Here is a 23,145-nt window from a genome sequence, read left to right on the forward strand (position 1 = left end):
GATTTGGGAGAAAACAAGCTGCAGCTTTATTAACTGGTAACACAAACCAACTCTAACAGTACCTGGAGTTGCTGCTGTATACTACAAGCCCCGAGTCCAGGCATCATACTGGCATCCACAGTGTCGAGCAAGACCACCATAACCTTCCGGTTACCCGCCATGCCTCCCAGCAAGGGGGCACATCCGGGCAGCCCATGCCCACTTTAACTACTACACTGTCCCATAGGACCTGCAGTTTGACCACACCCTGTCATCCACTCCCAATTGGCCTAACAACTCGGATACCCCTGTCCGCCCGCAATTCCAGCTGCGACAAGATATACATAGGTCAAACATGAACTTTCTAACAACTGCCACTAACTACCAACCTTGCCCAAGCCTTTGCCCAACTGCAAAAGAAGTGAAGGGTGTGTGGGTTGGGAACGCGGGCACTGGCCACAGAGCGTGCTGGGTGCCCGCGAGAAAGACAATGGGACTGTGGTCTTGCGATAAGTGCGAGATCAATGTCAGCCCCACCCCACTGAGGTAATCACGAACTCCCTCCCCCCTCCATGCCGCACCGACGTTCAGCCACGCAAAAGGCGGCGTGAGAGGAGAGGGAGCTCGAGCTCCCACCATGTTAACAATGGTTTCCCGGGCAAACTGCGCGGAATCCCTCCCTTTCTTGGCATGGTCAGAGACAGAGAATGAATTAAAGATCTTTATTTCATGCCTTAATACTAGAAATAGTCATCTGCAGTTTACCACATAATACCATCCAAGTCAGATATCGTGCTAGTGTATAAAAATGAGGGGAGGCTTGCCTCAGCCATTTTCACCAACTCACTGATAGGAATACTTTACTGCATTTTGAGAGTTTCCATCCCAGCAATCTATGCATTAATATTCCTGTGGGACAATTTCTGAGATTGAAACATTTATGTGCTACTCCAGAAGAATACAAAGACAAGCACAGTGATGTGACCACACTTTACAGCTAGAGCGGATTATATGCTGACAGAGATTTATTATTACAAACTACTTGACCAGTAAGCAAGAGACCAATATGTATTATACCTTATTCCAACATATCTGAGATGGTCCATCGCATTATTTTGAAACACTGGCATGTTCTTGGACTTTAAAATATGTTTCAGCAGAATGGACTCGAGTGACTTGGGACAGTTTGAATACACTCACGCATGGTTTGTGCCAACATACAGCAAAATTGCGTACCTGTAATAGGTGTTATCCCAGGACAGCAGGAACTGTTGAGGAAGTGAATCGGACAGCTCTTGCATCTGCTTCCACAAATTGCGCTGATACTAAGTCATATATAACTGATATGACGCAATTCTGGAAACCACCATGGACCCTTGAAACATTTTTCGGCCAAGAGTGTCCAGAAACTTTTGATCCTTCCCAGGAGGCATAGATGAGTGTGGTTGGATTCTCCAATTTATTCTGGGCCGACTCCACCACCACAGACTGATGTGGAAGCTGGGTTTTCTGAAAACCTGGAATATGTTGCACCAGGTAAGAGGCATCAGTCCGCTTGTTTATTGCTGGTATGGTACAAGGGTGTTCCCATAGTCTGTGCTGGAGATCCATGAGCACTTCATGTACAGGGATTGCCAGAACTTCTTTAGGAGAATCCACAAATTGTAAAACCTCTAGGGTTTTTTGTCTGGTTTCCTCTTCTGTCGCTAACTGAAAATGAATGGTATCAGCCATCTCTCTTACAAGTTGGAAAAAAAGAGAGGTCCTCTGGAGGGGACTTTCTCCTCTCTTCCGGAGGGGAAGGATCCGATAAAATATCCTACGATGAAGTATCGGTGTCTCCCTCATCCCAGGTGTCCGAAGAAGGTCGTCGAGGAGGAGTGGAGTGAGGGTGGGATGGTGGCATCGATGGTTTCATCAGTGGCACTGATGGAAGCAATGGAGAAAAGGAAGATCTCAGATGTGATATGCCCAATTGTCCTGGTATTGGTTCAGGCATCAGTAAACTCTTCGAGACATCATCGTCGCTAGGACTGGGAAACAGAGTCTTTGATCCTAGTGGTAAAGATTGAACTGGAATGGCACCGAGAAGAGCATCTAGCTTGGTGAGTATCGGCGCCAATAGTGTCAAATCAGACGTCGGTGCGGGCATCGGTACCGGTGATGGAATCGGCGCTGGTGCTGGCAATGGCATCGATGGAATCTCCCATAGAGTTTCTCTAACCACCTGGCGGATGAAACCGTCCAGTTCTGCCCTTATAGCTGGTAAAGTCAGAGCAGCTAAAGGGGGTGGCAGTGGAGGCAGAACTGGCTCTTCCACAGATCCCTGTGGTAGCATAGTACCTGGCACTGAAATTGGTGGGGATTGCCTGGGAGTGATAGTCTACCTGAATACATACTAGTCAACTATATAATCTGGTAAGTTGATAATTCCTTAAGTGTTATCCATCAAATTTATCAAAATGAGGACTATTCAATGCAACTGTTGTGGAGCCTTTATATTGAGGGTAATCATATGGAAACTTAAGGCTTGCCCCATTTGTCGATTTAGGCAATCTGCTACTACGTTTTGTGTGCCTGCCAGATAAGTGGCCCAGAGATGCATGGAATGTCAAGGGCCCAGGTCCAGATCTGTGCAGCTTCTTGGCAGAGGAGTTAAGAACCTGATCCTCCCTGTTTGTTCAAGTACTACATTGCAATTGTGTTCTCTGTCTGTATGAGAACAGTCTTGTGTGAAAGGCAGTCCTTGAACGCATATAGATCATAATGTATGGCTCGAAGCTTTAGGAAGTTGATCTGAAATTTTGCTTTGAGATGTGTCCAAGTCCCTTGAGTTTGAAGGTTGTTCACATGAGCTCCCCAACCCAAGTTGGATGCATCCGTGGTTAAGATGACTTGAGGAAGTGGTTGCTGGAAGTGTAGACCTGTCAGCAAATTGGCTCTGTTTGTCCACCAGAGAAGTGACAGGTGCAGCTGGTCAGTGATATGGATCAGGGATGAAAGAGGTTGAGCGGCTTGAAGCTGCTGAGATTTCAAAGTCCATTGAGTTATTCTCATGGCTAGCCTGGCCATAGGAGTGACATGGACCATGGAAGCCATGTGGCCCAACAATGTGAGGAATTGATGCGCTGAGGCTGTTTTCTTTGTGCGCAGAGATGTAGCTAGTTTGGAGAGTATGTCTGCACAGTCGCTGGGCACGAAGGCCTTTGCGACTGTGGGGTCCAAATCTGCTCCATGAAGGTAAGGAGGTGAGATGGATTCAGGTGGGATTACTGGTAATTGAAGAGAAACCCCAAAGAGTATAGCAGATTGATAGTGAGCTTTAGAGCATTGAGAGCTCCTTGCTTGATTAGCCAGTCATCCAGGTAAGGAAACACATGTATGCTGTTTTTGCGAAGATGGATCTTTATCGAGGAAGCAAGTTTAGTCTGCGAACCGGTCTAGACTGCTAACGTGGATAAGAGGTTGAAACTGGGATAAAAGTAGGGTAACCTTTCTACGATTTTAAGAAACTGCTACTAATGGATTGATTCTGAGCCTCTTATGATATATGAGAAGACTCTCCAGTGTTAAATGGATTTATTGAAACTTATTGAGCAGACATGCTGCTAGGATTCTGATAGAACATTTGATACTGCCTTATAGAGTTACCTATACTGAGGAACTACGTGGACATTTTTAAAGGTTTAATTGCTCAATGTAGAATTCTGTATCAAGGTATATTGTATTAATTTTTGTACTATAAAAATAGTTTTTTGATAGTAAAAATAAAAAGAAATAGATATATTTTTAGATAGCTTTTATAGTATATCATGTGTTCATAACTGTTTTTCCTACATTGACACTATATTTTATATATATATATATATATATATATATATATATTTTTTTTTTTTTTTTTTGGCTTTTTTATCTCATTAACACACACAATAGTAGCTGTACCTAGCTCTGAACTTTGGACTGGTGCAGGCTATACATTTCTTAAATAAATTGTTATGGGTGTGGTCTGAACATTTTTATTTGTTTTGTTTATTTAAAATAAAACAAAAAGCAAGAAAAATAAAACAAAAAACAAAACAAAGAAAAAATGTTGAGTCTGCCCTATCCGCTAATCCTCTGCTGCCAAAATAGCCCCTCCCCTCTCAAGATCACCTTCAATTACTTACCACATATGCAGGTCTAAGGGCAGGAACAATCCAAAGTCCCTCTTTTCCCACCAGATCTCCATTTAAAACAGTACCTTGGGGCCTTGAGGTCACTATCATTTTGTTGTCTGGAGGTACTTTTGTAGAAAGGTGCAGATATACCTCCATACAATAAAAATGATGCCAACTTATGCCATTTTGAAAAGGAGATCAAGCATGGCATGCATGACTGGGGGATCTCTCCTGTCCTTGGACCTATGGATAAGGTATGTGTGGTTGGGGAAGGGCAAATGTCCTGTTGCACTTAGCAATGAAACAAAAACAAATAAAGAAGTTAGGTTTTCAAAATGAAATGAAAGCACATCCCTAAAGTAGAATGTTTTATATACAGAACTCACCATTTGGGTATGGTGTTTCACAAAGTGTTAAAAAGTCGACAATCGGATGATCCATTTCAAGAACTGTAATTGCTTTTCCATGCATTATGGTAAGACTTGGTCTTCTACAAGCTTTATCATATGACAACCCATCAGAAAAGATTACAAATGGTTCACTGTAAATAAAACACAACATCTTTATGGGTAATCCAATAACTAGACAAAATAAAAAGATGAAAAATATTTGAAAAAATTATTAAATGAACTTCCAGTGTTGTTTTTCTGTAAATGTTCATACTACATGGCTATTTCATATTACCCAATACAGTGAAAGCAGTACTTTTAAGTATTAGTTTTATAGTACTTTCTTCCAAATGACCAGATTATTGCATTACTAAGTTCTAGTGATGTGCTTAAATTTCTGAATAAAACATTTAATGCTTCTTGAAACCTTTCGTAATCACTGTTTCAATAGAAAGTTTATATTTATTAGATCGACATCTTGGGTTTCTATAGGAAAAATATGGTAACTAATTCTTTATTGAATAAAATATGTATTCATTTTTACTTATTTATTTCAAAGTTCTTGTAGGCCACCTAAATCACAGCCTTTAAGTGGCTTACATAAAATAAAACATACATAATAGGTACATCAAACAAAACAGGAATTAAAACAAAAACAGAACAGGGCTTTTAAGACTTCTAAATGGTGAAACCCAGGAGGGTCTTCTGTGTAGAAGAAATGCCCAACTGCACATATGGTGCAAACAAGAGTTACAGGTTAGCTGGTGCCATTTTGAATTCCATAGCCAGCAGGGCAGGAGTGATTGTGATTGGGCACATGGAATGCTCTTCCAGAGTGGCTGAAGACTAAAACAGTAATAGACTTTATGAAATTCATTTTCTCTCTCAAGGGATATAGACTTTGAATTTTGCAGTACCTTACAAAATAATATGCAAATATTCAAATCTATAGAATTGATAAGAAGCTATGTGGGTCTGTAGCATAGCATTTCAATAATTGTGCTTCCCAGTAAGGTCCAGAAATTAGGGATCTGTAACCTCAAAAAATTAATTTAGGTTCGTTTATTCATTTCATAGCTCACACTCATTCGTCAGTTTTGTCTCAAATGTTGCTAGTTTTGTTCTTTGTAAACCGACGAGATGTTCCCAACGTACGTCGGTATATAAATGCCATTAAATAAATAAATTTTACATTGAAATCAATGAGGGAAGCAATCCATAGGCTCCACTGACTTTATTGTACAAGAAAAAATTACATGGGCCAAGGCCTGAGACTGAATCCTGTCGCCAAGGCTGGGACCCAATCGCCAAGGCCTGGAGCCAGGCCAGAGGCTGGGTCTAGTCGCCAAGGCCCGAGGCTGGGTCCCATCCTCAAGGCCTGAGCCAAGGCCCAATACCAGGTCCTGTCATTGAGGCCTAGGCCTAGGCCCAGGCCCAAAGCTGGATCCCATCACTGAGGCCCAGGCCCAGGCCCAAGCCTGGAGGCTGAGGACCAGGTCTTCTGGCATCTTGTCTCTTCTTCTGTCGATGAAAAATTGCACCATCAGCTGGAAGAATGCACGTTACAGAGGCGCCTTCTTCCTAAATGGACGACACCATATTGCTGTACAGCTGGTGAAATCTATGGCCATATATCAATATGGTGCCATTCGTTCGGGAGGCCAGCACTGCAAAGACATCACTGAGGCGCTTCCTACCAGGGGAGGGTGCCATTTTTCACCAACAAAAGAAGAAAGCCACCACTGGAAGGCCTGGTCCTGGGTGATAGGACTCAGTGTTGGGTCCAAGTCTATTGGACCAAGCTCTGGCAACAGGCTAGACTGAAGCCTTGTTGCACCAGAGGCTTGTTCCGTTAACCGTGCTGCCTATTTGCTAATAGGGCACACTATTTCTTGAAAACAAAAAATTCACAAATTTTTTGTTTTTTTGGGGGGGAAAACTGTTTGTTTCAAATGAAACAAAAGCAGGCTCATTCATCACATTTTTCATTTTCATTTCAAATGAATGCAATCCGAACCAGAAATATTATGCTAAAATAAATAAAAGCTGGGGCAAGAAGGATAGATCTTGAAACTCTTAAGACTTAAAAAGCAGATTTGATCTCCTCACTTTGGTGTGGCATTGGGGGTTTGTTGAATACTGCAACTGCCTCGATGCAATACTTCACATTTTTGCATATTTCCCAACCAAAATGTGCATAGTGTGGGGTTTTCTACATCCTCCTCCATACATCCTGGAAAAGAGGATGGATAGAACATTGAGGCACTTCAGACCACTAAGTATAAGTTCTTTGAATTCCCCTTCTATCTGCAAATCCAACAAGATGGCCTAAGACATCCTTTGAATAAAACTTGGGAAGAAAAGATCCTCAGGTGAATAACATTTTCTCCTTTTACAAAGAGGTTTTCAAAACAGAACTCTGGGGAATAATCCTCTTCAGGGTTACTACCAATACTGAAATGCCTGAAGCACAAGCATTCTTTTAACTCAGTCCTTTATTCATCGAGGAGCTAAAGAGTGTTGAAATGGTGCCAACCCAGAAATCAAGAGGTCTCATCTTGGATTGACTGTTCTTAGGACAAAGGTCAAGGGACACATTGTCTCAGCTTACTGGGCCAATATTGCTGTCTTGAACCTTGGAGTGGCTTAAGAAACGCTTGGAAAGTTGAGTCATTGTTGGTGTCAGAAAACTCAGTGCTGATGCGGATAGAAACAAATCAGTTGGTGGGTTGTTTGATGCATTCATCTAAGCTGAGGGGCTTGATGCTTGAATCTTAACACCAATAGTGCATCAAGCAAATTTCAGCAAACTTTTCCTATCCAACTTCATGTTGAACAGTATGGATGACAAAAATGAGGTAGCCCTCATAGGACACTGTACATTTCAGATAGCATTGCCAGGAAACAACCAGATGGTAATGAATTGGCTCTTGCTGAAAGCCTTTGGAGTATTTGGAGAATAAGATTTGACTTTAGATTCTTAAGCCTATGCATGAAGTGAGGATCTAAAGAGGCTGAGGAACTCTTTTGGCAAGGCCTGACTACCAGTACAACACTGGTAGGCTTCCTGGGCCAAGTCTTGTGCCTCAGTGTCAGCTTCTTAGAGATGGCCTTAAATTCACTGGCAAAGAAGGCACAAATCCTGTCCTCCTGTGACTAAACCTCTATAGGTGTCATCCTGGAGCAGATCACAATTATGGTACTTTCCAAGACAAATGCAGCATGGACATCTGTGTGCACCTGGGATAGAAATTGAATCTGCTAGTTAGATTCTCTAAGATAATGAGAAAAATGATAATCAAAAAGAAAAAAAATTTCTTCAGAGAACAGATATCTGCAAAAGAAAAAATGATTGGAGATTTGCCTGATGCCTCTTTTCTGCATAAAAAAATCAATCAATAAATAAATAAAAATAAAGGGGATCAATTTGACAGAACATCAAATAAGAAAATTAAACTTTTAGAAGGGCTCATTGTCTAAAACCCTGATTAGGTAACTAAGGAGATAAAATAATACATTTCTGGCCCAGTTCAAGAGAAGAAGTACAAATGCTCAACTAAAAACCACAGTGCCTACTGGGATACGTCTGACTGGATTGATGGATAAAAGGAAAAAGACGCATTTCATTCTGCTTAGTGCTATATACACTTATAAACACTCAAGGTAGCTGAAAATCAGAAATGAACAAAATGTACAATATTCAGCTATTAATAGAACTCAATCTATGATGTTTTCTAGCAACCGTCATAAATGGCCACAATTGCTAATGGCTTATTTGAATCAAGCCCTTAAAGCACTGGGCTTGTATAATCATAGGTTGCTGAAAATGGACAGGGCAAACACTGTGTAAAAACGACTAATGTTTGCACTTAGCTTGTTCCACCAGACAGCAAATGAATATTTTTCAATTCCTGAAGTACTTGCTCCAACACTACAGTGTTTCGGAGTTTCCAACTCCTTCCTCAGGGAACTTCAGGGAGGCAGTGTGCTGGTAGGAAAATTCTGTGTGGAAAGACAAAGCAAAACAGAGTTCTGAACATTGCCAAAGGCTAATGAACCAACAAAAGGCTGAGAGCTGGAGTCGGGAGACTTACTGTATAGCAGAGGCTGAGGTCATTCAAAACGCTGAAAAACATTTGCTGTGAATGCTGCTATAAGTAACACAAATTGGTTATATCCTCCTTATTATGCCGACAAAACAAATATTAGAAGGCTGGAAGTGTGCAGACAACGTGAAAGAGTGTCTTTTTAGAAGTAGTATACCTCTGCGCTGAGATCTATAATCGGACATCGCGCTAAACTTCTTTGAATTAACAACTAAAAAGTATCAAAGTCTCTTGAAAGTATAGAAAAATGCCACTCCGGTGCAAAAATGTAAAAAACGTACGTGTACTGCAACTGTACAGCCTTGCTGTGATTTGTGCCGCTGAATGACAAGTAAACGCGGGAAAAACTGCCGGCTTTAAAGGAGACCCGCCGACCAAGTTTGTTGGTAGCAGGAAATGACGTATACGACTCAAAAATAGAGGTGACATATTAAAGGAACCATTAGCCAAATTCACGGACATTTTCTTACGTGCTCCTGTTACAAATGCTACCTCATACATTCAAGACACTTCAGACATGCTTAATAAACTCTCCACGGTCAGTCACACATCCACCAGTCATTTTTTAGTTAGCCTTGATATTGAGGCGCTTTACACTAACATTCCGCAATCAGAAGCACTTCTCCTCATTCAAGACACAGTAGAACATAGAATGAGACCACATCGTATTCCATCTGAATTTTTGATTGAATTAACAGAAATTATTCTTAATAATAATTTCTTTTCTTTTGAACAACGATTTTATCTTCAAACGCACGGCGTAGCAATGGGTTCGCCCATTGCCCCGGATGTTGCCAACCTCTACGTAACTAAATTTGAGGAAGATTATGTTTACCGGTCCCCACATTTTCAATTTGTTCAACTATGGTCACGATATATAGACGATATATTTTTTATTTGGACTAATACAGAAGCACAATTATTACAGTTCCATCAATGGCTCAATCAGGTCAATTCACACCTCAAGTTCAGCATTGTCTACAATCAACATTCCATTTCATTTCTAGATATACAAATTATGAAGACTTCTCAGGGTATAAGCACCACATTATTCAGGAAGCCTACCGATCGTAATAATTATCTTCGGTTTCAGAGTCATCACCCTAGAAAATTCAAAGGTGGTTTACCCGTGGGTCAATTTTTTAGACTCCGGAGACTGTGCTCAGATATCAAAGATTTTCATACACAAGCAGAGTATCTCCATAATAGATTTCTAGATAGAGGTTATCCTACCCATGTGATACGCAGAGCTTATAAAAGAGCCACATTTTCTGACAGAAGTCAACTACTAATATACAAACATCGTGATGAAATCCCTAACCTGATTTGTGTTTTACCATACACAGAGCTCACTTCACAAATTAAGCAAGCCATTTTGAACAACTGGCACGTACTTAGCCCTCATCTACCTTTTAGCGAACCCCCTTATGTTCGCCTATACTCGTGGTCACAACATCAAACAAAAAGTAGTCAGGGCTGCTCCCTGTTTTCAATTAGGCTCAAGACAAGGACAATTAACTACTTGTGGGAAATGCTCTTGCTGTAGTCTTGCTATGACTGGTTTTCAGTGGACTGACCCACAAACAGGCTTTCAAATCAATCATAAACACACAGTAAATTGCAACACTGATTTTGTAATTTACGCATTACAGTGTCCTTGTAACAAAATTTATATAGGAAGTACACGTCGCAGAATTCGGATTAGACTCACAGAACATCACAGCAGAATTAATAATAAGGACATAAAGGCTCCCTTAGTCCAACACAGCATGACACACACACATACATTCGAAGATTATAAATGGACTATTTTGGAACACATTCCCCTGCACTGGAGAGGAGGAGATAGAACATCACGGTTAAATTATCAAGAGAATCGTTGGATTTTCCAGTTACGCTCCACAGAACCTTTGGGGCTAAATGAGAAGGTGGAATGGTTTTCCCTTATTTAATCATCCAGTTAATATAGTGTTCCTCTGCTGCGGTGTGTCCATTCTCTCTCTGCCATTATGTAATTTTGTTTTGTTTTTAAAAATGGCCGACTTATGACATCATTGCCCTTATTTGGATCACATTTAGACAAGGATTCCCTTCTTCTACAGCGGGGTGTCCATTCTTTGACTGCAGCCTCGTTTTTCAAAATGGCCGACTTATGACATCATTGCCCTTATTTGGATCACATTCAGACAAGGATTCCTTTAATATGTCACCTCCATTTTTGAGTCGTATACGTCATTTCCTGCTACCAGCAAACTTGGTCTGTGGGTCTCCTTTAAAGCCGGCAGTTTTTCCCACGTTTACTTGTCATTCAGCGGCACAAATCACAGCAAGGCTGTACAGTTGCAGTACACGTACGTTTTTTACATTTTTGCACCGGAGTGGCATTTTTCTATACTTTCAAGAGACTTTGATACTTTTTAGTTGTTAATTCAAAGAAGTTTAGCGCGATGTCCGATTATAGATCTCAGCGCAGAGGTATACTACTTCTAAAAAGACACTCTTTCACGTTGTCTGCACACTTCCAGCCTTCTAATATTTGTTTTGTCGGCATAATAAGGAGGATATAACCAATTTGTGTTACTTATTGCAGCATTCACAGCAAATGTTTTTCAGCGTTTTGAATGACCTCAGCCTCTGCTATACAGTAAGTCTCCCGACTCCAGCTCTCAGCCTATTGTTGGTTCATTAGCCTTTGGCAATGTTCAGAACTCTGTTTTGCTTTGTCTTTCCACACAGAATTTTCCTACCAGCACACTGCCTCCCTGAAGTTCCCTGAGGAAGGAGTTGGAAACTCCGAAACACTGTAGTGTTGGAGCAAGTACTTCAGGAATTGAAAAATATTCATTTGCTGTCTGGTGGAACAAGCTAAGTGCAAACATTAGTAGTTTTTACACAGTGTTTGCCCTGTCCATTTTCAGCAACCTATGATTATACAAGCCCAGTGCTTTAAGGGCTTGATTCAAATAAGCCATTAGCAATTGTGGCCATTTATGACGGTTGCTAGAAAACATCATAGATTGAGTTCTATTAATAGCTGAATATTGTACATTTAGTGCTATATACAGCCATGATCTCCAAATGTGTGAAATGATGAACCTACATGTCTTTAGAGAATTATTGCTCTCCAGTTGTAGAACTGACATGTATGAATACCCACTATAGATGTGCATTTCTTTTAAGTGAACTAAATCTCCAAATTGAAAAAGGCCATTAAATATGGCCTTGCACAAAAACTACCCAAAAAGTTTTGGGTATTTTCATTTTAATTAAAAAAAAAAAAATGGGTTTCCCCAAGGCACTCCAACCCATTCCCATCCCACAAAGACAAACCCAGAGCACAGACCTACCTGGCTGAGCTGACCCTGGCCAATCTAGAGCTTCCCTGAGGCCCTCTGACCTACATTCCTGCCCCATAAAAATTGCTAGGGCTGGGAACCACCCTGGTTCCCATTAACCCCATCTGCAGGGGTCCACATAGTCCAAAGTGCAGGAGCAATAGTAATGTCACTTTAGCACCACCCGAGAGCTCTTGGGATTTTTTGGGTAATTTTTATTTTGGCTTAGGAAATGAATAAAAAAACATTAAACAAACTGAAGAATGAACACCACCCCTCCTCCTGAAACAAATATTTTTTACTTCCATATCCCTAGTACCCGCTTCCCCATGGGGAATTATACACTTAATTTTGTCTAGAGCTATACACATTTTTCTAGATCAAAACAGAAGATTGGAGCAAATGGATGTCAATTGTCAAATAGGCAGAACTTAGGAATTTAAGTAAGCCTTAGCCAATTTTGTAGAACAGCTCACACAAAATACTACTCTACAGGCCAAAATAAAGTGTTAAAATATATAGTAGTTGTGCCTTTATGCAAAAATATTCTAATTTGGCATGAAGTCAATTATGCAGCTCTGTTAAGTTTATAGGATGCTAAAAATAATCATGTACAAAGTTAGATCTGCTTTTCCTAACATCTAAGACAGTGACTTTCAAACAGCTGGATGCACCTACATATACGCACATATGGCAGCTCACGCCCAGAGATGTGGTCATTTTATAATATATGCGCATATGATATAAAATCAGCTGTGCGCGCATACATGTACATACAATGTCATATGTACGCACGCATGTGTGTGCAAATGCTGGCTCTACCACTTAAGTGGTTGGATTTTATTAGATACGCATGCTGATAACAATTACTAGCTTCCCCAGTCTGTTCCTGTTCACCCAGGTAAAGGATAGAACTTCCTAACCCTCCTAGTTAATACGCCTCCCTTTTACCCTTTTAGCACTAACCCCTAAAAGCTTGCTAATTAGCTTTGTTGTTTTATTTCATTACTTGCACGCCATCCATAGCAGAAGTAAAGTTATGTGGTAGAAGATCCCAGCGCGTACTTGTGCACGTAATTATTTATGCGCATGTATCTGGACCGCCCATGTCCCAACTAGACCCCACTCATGCCCTGTCCTTTTTTTGCCTTTCCCATTTGTACGTGTACCAGGAGATACGCGCATAACTTGAGCATTTCTTAAAATTGATGCGACACACACCGGCTCAAGATACTCTTGAATCTCCCGGCTCTGCTGCACACAGGGCTTTTAAAATTTGCCTTTAAGAGTTACATTTGCTATATGATTTCCTTTTATCTTCTACCTGGACAAAAGGGGAACACAATCAGCAATGGCATGATCCAGACAATCTGAGTGTTCTTTGGTATGTCCAGCATAATTCCCAAGGCTTTCATTTTTCTCTATTCCACTATCATAAATTATGTAGAAGCATTTTGAATTGATCATCATGTGTTACTATTTAACTGCTGATATGTTAAAGCTTTGAATTGTTAGAAAAATAATCATTCTTTGAATGCTGTTCAGAGACATCATACTAAATACCAAAGGAAACAAACACCACTGTGCATACAATATCTAAAAGGAAAGAGTAAAACTTCAAGTTATAGGTTGACACTACAAACCAAAAATCAATATATTTTGCAAAGACATACATACATAAAAAAATGTCATGATATCTTTTCAAATTGCTGTGGTAAACAAGTTGTTCCTAAAAAAGTTTCAAAGGTAGTCTTCACTGTTAGAAAAGAAGAGTTGCTTACCTGTAACAAGTGTTCTCCCAGGACAGCAGGATGTTAGTCCTCACATATGGGTGACATCGGATGGAGCCCTATCACGGAACACTTTTGTCAAAGTTTCTACAACTTTGACTGGCACACTGAGCATACCACCAACCCTGATCCAGCAGGGGTCCCCCTTCAGTCTTGTTTGTAGCAAAAAGGTACGAGTGAAAAATAAAATAAGAAAACGTAAGCGAACCCAACTCTGCAGGGTGGCGGGCGGGTTTCGTGAGGACTAACATCCTGCTATCTTGGGAGAATACCTGTGACAGGTAAGCAACCCTGCTTTCTCCCAGGACAAGCAGGATGGTAATCCTCACATATGGGTGAATAGCGAGCTACAGGATGCCCAAATAGAGTGAACCAAAAGCACCCAACGATGTGCAACAGGCACATCAACAGGGGTGTTGTTGGTTGTGAGGGCAGCCTGAATTTTACAGTGGGTTGTAGGTAGGAAGTTAGGTTTTTAAACTGGAAACAAATTACATAGTACAGACTGGCCAAAGACACAATCTTGCCTGCCAGCCTTGTCGAGACAATAATGAGCTGCGAAGGTATGGAGAGAATTCCCATGTGGCAGCTCTACAGATTTCAGCAATAGGTACGGAGTGGAGGTGCGCCACAGACGTTGCTATGGCTCTAACCGAATGCACTTTCACACATCCCTGTAGCGGAAGGCCTGTTTGTTGGTAGCAGAATTTAATACAGTCCACCAGCCAGGTGGACAGGGACTGTTTGCCCATCGGAACTCCCAGTTTGGTTTTATCAAAGGAGACAAAAAGTTGGGTGGACTTCCTATGGGCTGCAGTGCGGTCCAAAGAAAAGGCAAGCGCATGTTTACAGTCCAAGGAATGCAGTGCCCGCTCACCTGGGTGTGAATGAGGTTTTGGGAAAAAGGTAGGAAGTATTATGGACTGATTTAAATGGAAATCAGAAACTATCTTTGGCAAGAATTTAGGGGAGTGCGGAATACCACATGATCGTGGAGAAAGTTTGTATAAGGTGGGTATGTTACCAGTGCCTGTAGTTCACTGACTCTGCAAGCCAAAGTTATAGCAACCAGAAAGATCACTTTCCAAGTGAGATGTCTAAGCTCGCAGGAGTGTAGGGGCTCAAACGGAGATCGCATGAGCCATGTTAACACAACATTGAGGTCCCATGCTGCAACTGGGGGACGCAGTGGAGGCTTCAGTTGGAGAAAGCCTCTCAAAGCGTCCTACAAGGGGTTGCGCTGAAAGTGGGGCATCTCCTACACCTTTGTGGTAAGCAGCTATGACACTTATATGTAGTAGAATGGAGGAAGTTTGTAGGCCAGACTCCAAGAGGTGCCAGAGGTTGTCCAGGAATTTTGTTGTGAGGCAGGAAAAGGGATCTATTTCTTTTGTCGTGCACCACAAGGAGAATCTTTTCCACTTGGAACGATAAGATTTTCTAGTAGAAGGCTTTCGTGAAGAATGAGGATCTGGGACACATTGTTAGAAAGGTTAAGGGATTGTAGAATCAACCTTTCAACATCCATGCCATCAGAGACAGGGTGTAGAGGTTTGGGTGATGCAACAGTCTGTTGTTCTGCGTTATGAGAGTTGGATCTGTGCCCAGGTGAATTGGTTGCTGGACTGAGAGGTCGCTTAGGATGGGAAACCAAACCTGTGGTGGCCAGTAAGGGGCTATGAGGATCATTGTGCCCTGGTCTTGTTGTAACTTCACAAGAGTCTTGGTGATGAATGGAAGAGGAGGGTATGCGTATAGAAGACCCGTTTTCCACAAGTCTACTATACGGTGGTGTTTCGCGGCTGCGGTGTAGAGAGAAGAATTGGTCTACTTTGCGGTTGTGAACTGACGCAAAGAGGTCTATGTGCAGGCAACCCCACTGGTGGAAAATGCTGTTCGCTACAGTGGGATTTAGGGACCATTCATGAGGATGAAAGGTCTGGCTGAGATGGTCTGCCATCACATTGTCCATGCCTGCCAGGTAGATTGCTCTCAGTTGCATGGAATGAGAGAAAGCCCAGGCCCAGATCTGTGCCGCCTCCTGGCATAGCAGGTAAGAGCCTGTGCCTCCTTGCTTGTTGAGGTACCACATCGCTACCTGATTGTCTGTTTGAATCAGGATTACCTTGTTGGACAGGCAATCCTGAAATGCGAATAGGGCATAAAGTATCACCCGGAACTCCAGAAAATTTATCTGGTGATTTGCCTCTGCTCTGGTCCAGGTTCCCTGGGTTTGTAGGTCGTTGACATGGGCTCCCCAACCCAGGTTGGAGATATCTGTGGTCAATGTAATCTGAGGATCTGGAGTTTGAAAGGGTAGTCCTATCCGAAGATTGGACTCCTGTATCCATCAAGCTAGTGAGAGGCTAAGCTGGCTGGTTATGTAGACAATATATGACAGATTTTGGTTTGATTGGGACCACTGGGACTTTAAATTCCATTGTGTTACTCGCATGGCTAGTTGAGCCATTGGAGTAACATGAACCGTAGATGCCATGTGCCCTAGCAAGGTAAGCAGGTGACTAGCTATAGCGGTTCGCTTAGTCTGCACTGCTTTGGCCAAGTTTGACAGTTTGCGTGCTCAATCCTTTGGGAGGAACGCTCTGGCTTGAATGGTGTTTGTTTATTTATTTATTTTTATTTTTTGTTTTTTTTATACCGATCTTCCTACATTAGATGCAAATCAAACCGGTTTACAAAGAACAAAAACTTGCCTGACGGCATTACATGGAACAATGAACATTTAAGCAACTTTAAGTAACATAGTCAAAGAGAAGAAAAACCAAGTATACAATTTGAATTACATAGTAATCAGGGTAAATAAGAATTGGATTACATAGTAATGAAGGTCATAAGTAATAAAAGTCTAACAAATGAATAATCCAAAATTTGTTGTGCTTTTACTAGGCTTAGTTAGGGAGAAGGAACTAAGAAGAGATGTAGAAAAAGGAGTGGAGAAAAGCGGAAGAAAAAATAAAATGGAATGAAATAAAATAAAAAATAAAAATAAAATAAAAATAAAAAAATAATAAAATTGTTTAGATCTGCTCTGATGAACGAGAGGGTGCGTGATGGAGACAGATGTGATTTGGGATAGTTTATGAGAAACCCCAAGGACTGTAGCAGGTGTATGGCAAGACGGAGGAATTGAAGTACTACCTCCTTGGATGGACCTCTGAGCAGCCAATCGTCTACATACAGATAGACATGGATACTGCGCTGCTACTACTGCCAGGCATTTTGTAAATACTCGGAGTGCTGACGCCAAGCCGAACGGCAGCACCCAGTATTGGAAATGCCTTCGACCTACTATGAATCTGAGATATTTTCTATGAGGAGGGTATATGGCTGTATGGGCATAAGCCTCCTGAAGATCTAGAAAGCAGAGCCAATCTCCCTTTTGTAGGGGAGGGAGCATGGTGCCCAAGGTAACCATCCTGAACTTTTCCTTGCGGAGTTGTTTGTTTAGGGTGCGGAGATCCAGTATAGGACATATGCTGCCTGACGTTTTTGGAATTAGAAAATATCGAGAGTAGAACCCTTTTCCTTGCTGCAGCCGGGTAACCGGTTCCACGGCATTGGACTGCAGGAGGATTGAGAGCTCTGCCTCGAGAAGTGGAGTGTGGTCGGTTAGACTCCATGCCGGACATGGTGGAGAGTCCAGTGGTAGTGTAAGGAAATTTAGATGGTAACAGTGGGCAACTACAGAGAGGACCCATTGGTCGGTGGTGATTGTGTGCCATTTGTTGGCAAAGTGGCACAGGTGGCCTCCCACAGGAAAGATGGTTGGGGTGGGGGTGGGGGGGGGGGGGGGGTTTGACTGCTGCTCTCTAGAAGGGAGTCAAATCCCTGAGGCAGGACCAGTCAGAGGAGCTGGTTGGGTTTTTGGGGGTCTATGCTGACGAGCCTGACCTCTGTGAGAGGGCCTGGTCGGATGAGTCTGGGACAGAGGAGGGTAATACCTATGTGGTTTGTAGGTTAGCCTTCTAGGTTCTCGTTTAAATGTTCTTTTGGCAGTAGACGAGTAGTCTGATGGGAAAGTGGACAGTTGGTGCAAGGTCTCGTGGTGGTCTTTGAGTTGCGCTACTGTCTCCTGAATTTTTTCGCCAAACAAATTGCTCCCTGTGCATGCTAACCTGTCCTGGACTTCTTGTCGTAAATCAGAGGATTTGAGCCATGCCCAACATCTGGTGCTTATTCCCACCGCTGACACTCTGGAGGCAGTACGAAGATGTCATATGCTTCTCTGACCTCGTGTTTCCCAGCATCGAGACCCTTCTGGAGGATGGTAAGACAATCCTTCTTGAAATTGTTCAGGCAAGGTCTCCGGGAAGTCTTGGACTTGTTTACATAGATTTCTGGCGTATTGTGTCATGTATCGCTGGTAGGCTGCTATATGTGCCATTAGCATAGATCCCTGGAAAACTCTTCGGCCAAAGGCATCCAAGGACGTCTGCTCTTTGCCAGGAGGGGCAGAAGAATGAGGCCAGAATCTCTTAGCCTTTTTCTGGGCAGATTCTACCACTACTGAGTGGTGGGGTAGCTGACTTTTTTAGAAAACCAGAGCTGACTGAACAAGGTATGTAGCGTCAGTTTTCCTGTTGATTGGTGGCACTGTTCCAGGGTGTTCCCAGGTATGATGTAAGAGGTCAAGCAGAACTTCGTGGACTGGAATTGCCATTACCTCTTTGGGGACATCCATGAATTGAAGTACCTCCAGCATTTTTTGCCTGGCATCCTCTTCTGTTTGCAATTTAAAGGGGATGGCTTCAGACATCTCCTTTATGAAGCTGGCAAATGATAGGTCCTCCGGAAGGGAGTGGCGTCTTTCTTCCGGGGGTGAAGGTTCTGATAGAAGGTTGTCAGTATCTTGAGAGTCAGAGGAATCATCACCCCAAGGGTCGTAAGGTGGGTCTCCTCCAACCTGCGGGCCTTCAGATGGAGGCAGAAGTCCAAATCCAGGCGGATCAGGTGGCAGCACCGATGGAAAAGATGAATGCACTGAGATAGTAGGAGGTGGCACGCCAAGGACGGTGGTGGCACCGATGGAATCGGTGTTTTCGATGGCCATTGGGGTGGAATTAAACCCGATGGCCCAGGAATCTGTTCAGGCATCAGTGGCTCTCGGGAAGGAGAAGAGGCACGATCCGGCTCTTCATCATCCAAAGACAAAGGAATCAGGATCGATGCCGGTGGAGGAATCGATGGTCTTGGAGGCGCTGTTGGTCCGGAAGGAACGGGCACTGATGGAAGTGCACCGATCAGGGTATCCAATCTTTCGAGGAGTGGAGCCAACATTGTAGGTACCGGGTCAGGCATCGGCATGGGAATCTGTGCCGGTGGTGACTGAAATCCTCGAAGCACCTGAAACACTGCCTCTTGGACCATCCGGTCCAATTCCTCCCGGAAGGCTGGTGTTGGTAACACAGCGGCCAGGGTTGGAGGCTGAGTAGGCATTGCCGGAGGATCCACAGGAACTTGTGGAGTCTCGGCTCCTGGCACTGTTGCAGGTGGGGAAACCTTTGGTGTCCTGGGTCCAGAAGACGATGGGGTCTCCTCTCCTCAGGACTTCTTGGACAGCGGCTCAGCCGATGACTTGTCGGTGCCAGTACCAGATGAAGCTTTGCGTCGGTGCCGATGACTGTGCTTCTCTCGATGCTCGGCCTGATCCTTCTCCGGCGCAGAGGGCAAAGACGTCGAAGCCTTTGAGCGGGACGATGCCGGTGACGGTCGGTCACCGGCATATCGATGTTGCTGAGACGTCGATGGAGTCAATGAAGGCGGCTTCCGACTCAGGGCGCTCTTGGCCGGAGTCAATGGAGTTGAGCGCTTAGAGGCTAACAGGTGCTCCATCTTCTCTAGGCGGGCGCGGCAGCTTTTAGGGGTCATTTGGGCACAACTACTGCACCGTTGGACATTTTGGGAGGCCCCAAGCATAAGACACAGACATCATGAGGGTCCATAATGGACATAGTCCTCAGACACTTGGGGCACTTCCGAAAACCGGTGGTCATTTTGAAAAAAAAGGGTGGCGCGCGGTCGGTGGTCGTCGGGCACTGATGGAAGTACCGCCGGGAACAGACCGTAAAGAACGTGGTAAACTTACCGGCATTAGCGGAGGTCGGCGGTTGATGGGGGACCCCGGGATGGGGAAATATTTTGAATTTGAGAAAAAGTTCCATGAGGAAAGATTTGTGAGAAATTCTCACAGAGCTCCTAAAAACTGCGAGGCAACTGCTGTGCGGAAAAAAAGAGACTGAAGTGGGACCCCTGCTGGATGCAGGGTTGGTGGCATGCTGGGCATGCTCAGTGTGCCAGTCAAAGTTCTAGAAACTTTGACAAAAGTGTTCCATGATAGGGCTCTATCCGATGATGTCACCCATATGTGAGGACTACCATCCTGCTTGTCCTGGGAGAAACAAACAAATACTATAAGAAGCATATTTAGTGTTTCCTATTAATGAAGCACAATATGGTACATTCTTTCACTAAGACCAGGTCTTCAAGAATGGTTGGAAGCTCCACCATTATTTCATGAAGAAGCTAATCCCTCAAATGATTTGACTATAATCTTATTCTGATGTGGTGTGAACAAAAATGGATATATAGTTGTCAGAATTGAGTGAGGTGTGTATAACCAAAATATGTCCTGTGGGATATTCTTTCATTCTGATATGGAAGAAAGAAGTGGTGTGAAGTGGATGGCATATTTAGATATACCTGGGCAGTTTTACAACTTCCTTGCGTGGAGGTATCAAATAGTGAATGCCTCCTGTTGAGGTTAAATCTAGAAGTATCTGTTGGTATTCTGGTACTTTATTGCCCACCCTCTTTGAAGATTTCCATTATGACAAAGGTTTATGAATTGATAGTCGAAGTTAATTCTCAGTTTTCTTCCTTGCTGATTGTTCAAGTTTTTAATATTCATTTTGAGGTTGTTAATTTTAGAAATTTGCTGCACTGTTGTGGTCTTACACAGGTAATGGCGGCTCCAACTCATCATGGCCGTGTTCTAGATTTAGTCCTAGGATCAAATCAACTTTTTTTTTCTCATAAATTATGTTGGATGGGTGTGGACTTAGCTTCTTAACTCTATCATAGGGCAGTATTCTTTACTTTTAATAGGGTGAGGAAGAGTGGAGGGGTTAAAGGAGGGAAGAAGTGGTATGGGGGCTGATGGAGGATACAGCAGTTTGTAGCTCCTATTTAGAGGAGGGGAGTTTGGATGATCAATTTGCAGATTGACATTATAAAGTTACATCTGTATTGGATGTGATAGCACCTAAGAAATGGTTAGAACAAATTCTCATCCTATTAAGTGGCTTCATGTGAGTTTGCATAAGGAGTGTAGTAAAGTAAGGAGTTTGGAGAAAAAATGGAAGAGGATTAGATGTGTTGAATCATTTAGGAATTGGAAGAGATCTGCCAATAATTACAGAAGGTTGTGTTGCCTAAGAAAAGGGAGGTTTTTCAGATCATATAAAAATCAGCAAATAATACCACTAGGGAATTATTTATTGTTGAGGATAGGCTTTTGGTTAAGCAGGAAAGGGTGTTGTCTACTGGTATGCCTACTGCCACAGATTTGTTTTGGAATAAGGTAGATGTTTTTCCAGGGAATGCTAGATAATAAGCAAACTGAATTAGAAGTTTCAGATGGAAATTATGGTCAGGGTAGATTGGAGAAGTTTTCTGTAATTAGTTAGTTTTGTTGAAAGATATGCAATCATCAGGTAAATTATTGGATCCATGTCCTCCGGGTTTGGATTAATCCTTGGGGCAAAGGGGCGTAGAATGGTTGACAGATATATAGAAACATAGAAACATAGAAATGACGGCAGAAGAAGACCAAACGGCCCATCCAGTCTGCCCAGCAAGCTTCACACATTTTTTCTCATACTTATCTGTTTCTCTTAGCTCTTTGGTTCTATTTCCCTTCCACACCCACCATTAATGTAGAGAGCAGTGATGGAGCTGCATCCAAGTGAAATATCAAGCTTGATTAGTTAGGGGTTGTAGGGGAAGTAACCGCCGCAATAAGCAAGCTACACCCATGCTTATTTGTTTTACCCAGACTATGTTATTCAGCCCTTATTGGTTGTTTTTCTTCTCCCCTGCCGTTGAAGCAGGGAGCTATGCTGGATATGCGTGAAGTATCAGTTTTTCTTCTCCCCTGCCGTTGAAGCAGAGAGCTATGCTGGATATGCGTGAAGTATCAGTTTTTCTTCTCCCCTGCCGTTGAAGCAGAGAGCTATGCTGGATATGCGTGAAGTATCAGTTTTTCTTCTCCCCTGCAGTTGAAGCAGAGAGCTATGCTTGATATGCGTGAAGTATCAGTTTTTCTTCTCCCCTGCCGTTGAAGCAGAGAGCTATGCTGGATATGCGTGAAGTATCAGTTTTTCTTCTCCTCTGCCGTTGAAGCAGAGAGCTATGCTGGATATGCATTGAAAGTGAAGAAACAGGCTTATTTGGTTTGGGGTAGTAACCGCCGTAACAAGCCAGCTACTCCCCGCTTTGTGAGTGCGAATCCTTTTTTCCACATTTCCTCTTGCTGTTGTAGCTTAGAGCGATGTTGGAGTCACAGTAACCATGTGTATGTTTATTGAATAAGGGTATTATCTCCAGGCAGTAGCCGTCATTCTGGCGAGCCACCCACTCTTTATTGACGGCCTCTTGATTTTATGGATCCACAGTGTTTATCCCACGCCCCTTTGAAGTCCTTCACAGTTCTGGTCTTCACCACTTCCTCCGGAAGGGCATTCCAGGCATCCACCACCCTCTCCGTGAAGAAATACTTCCTGACATTGGTTCTGAATCTTCCTCCCTGGAGCTTCAAATCGTGACCCCTGGTTCTGCTGATTTTTTTCGTACGGAAAAGATTTGTCGTTGTCTTTGGATCATTAAAACCTTTCAGGGGAGTGAGAGGAGAGAGACCGGAAGGCCGAGGCACTTACCAGCACTGGAGAGAGTCCCCGGGACATTCTTATCGGGACTTTAATTTCAACAACAGCTCTGTGGAGGTCTTCAGGGCGTCCTCCTGGTGACGTCATCGGGCCGCGTCGCCGCTACTTAAACAAGCGGCAGATGGCGCGTGGTGCCGTCGGCACGCTGCCTAAGCCGCGCGCTCCGTAAGGGGCTTTGACCGGCTTAGACCGGCGAAGGCGAGGAGGTGAGAATCCCTGGTCCACTCTACATGTTCGGAGGTATTTACATCAATTTTCTTCGTTTCTCTCTTCGCAAATTTGGACTGATATATATAAGGGGAGAATATCCGGCTGGAAATATTTGATATATGTTTTATTGTTCCGGAGTGAGTGGCCTCCATTTTAGGAATGCCACACACTAAATGGAAGGGGATGGTAAGGCAGGATGCCTCGACCCCAGCTCGA

The 23,145-nt window shown here is 43.1% G+C and overlaps 1 protein-coding gene across 9 annotated transcripts in view; it reads right to left on the bottom strand.

Moving 5' to 3' along the window:
* The window catches only part of STXBP5L (syntaxin binding protein 5 like), a 779,311-nt gene that overhangs the window by 383,890 nt on the left and 372,276 nt on the right, over window positions 1-23,145 (bottom strand). For all 9 annotated transcript variants that reach the window (XM_029578338.1, XM_029578339.1, XM_029578335.1 and 6 more), the window contains one exon: window positions 4,523-4,677. In XM_029578338.1, coding sequence (XP_029434198.1) covers window positions 4,523-4,677 — 155 coding nt within the window. The remainder of the gene's footprint in view (window positions 1-4,522; window positions 4,678-23,145) is intronic.

Source organism: Rhinatrema bivittatum, chromosome 15 (assembly GCF_901001135.1).
Source record: "Rhinatrema bivittatum chromosome 15, aRhiBiv1.1, whole genome shotgun sequence".
Taxonomy (NCBI): domain Eukaryota; kingdom Metazoa; phylum Chordata; class Amphibia; order Gymnophiona; family Rhinatrematidae; genus Rhinatrema; species Rhinatrema bivittatum.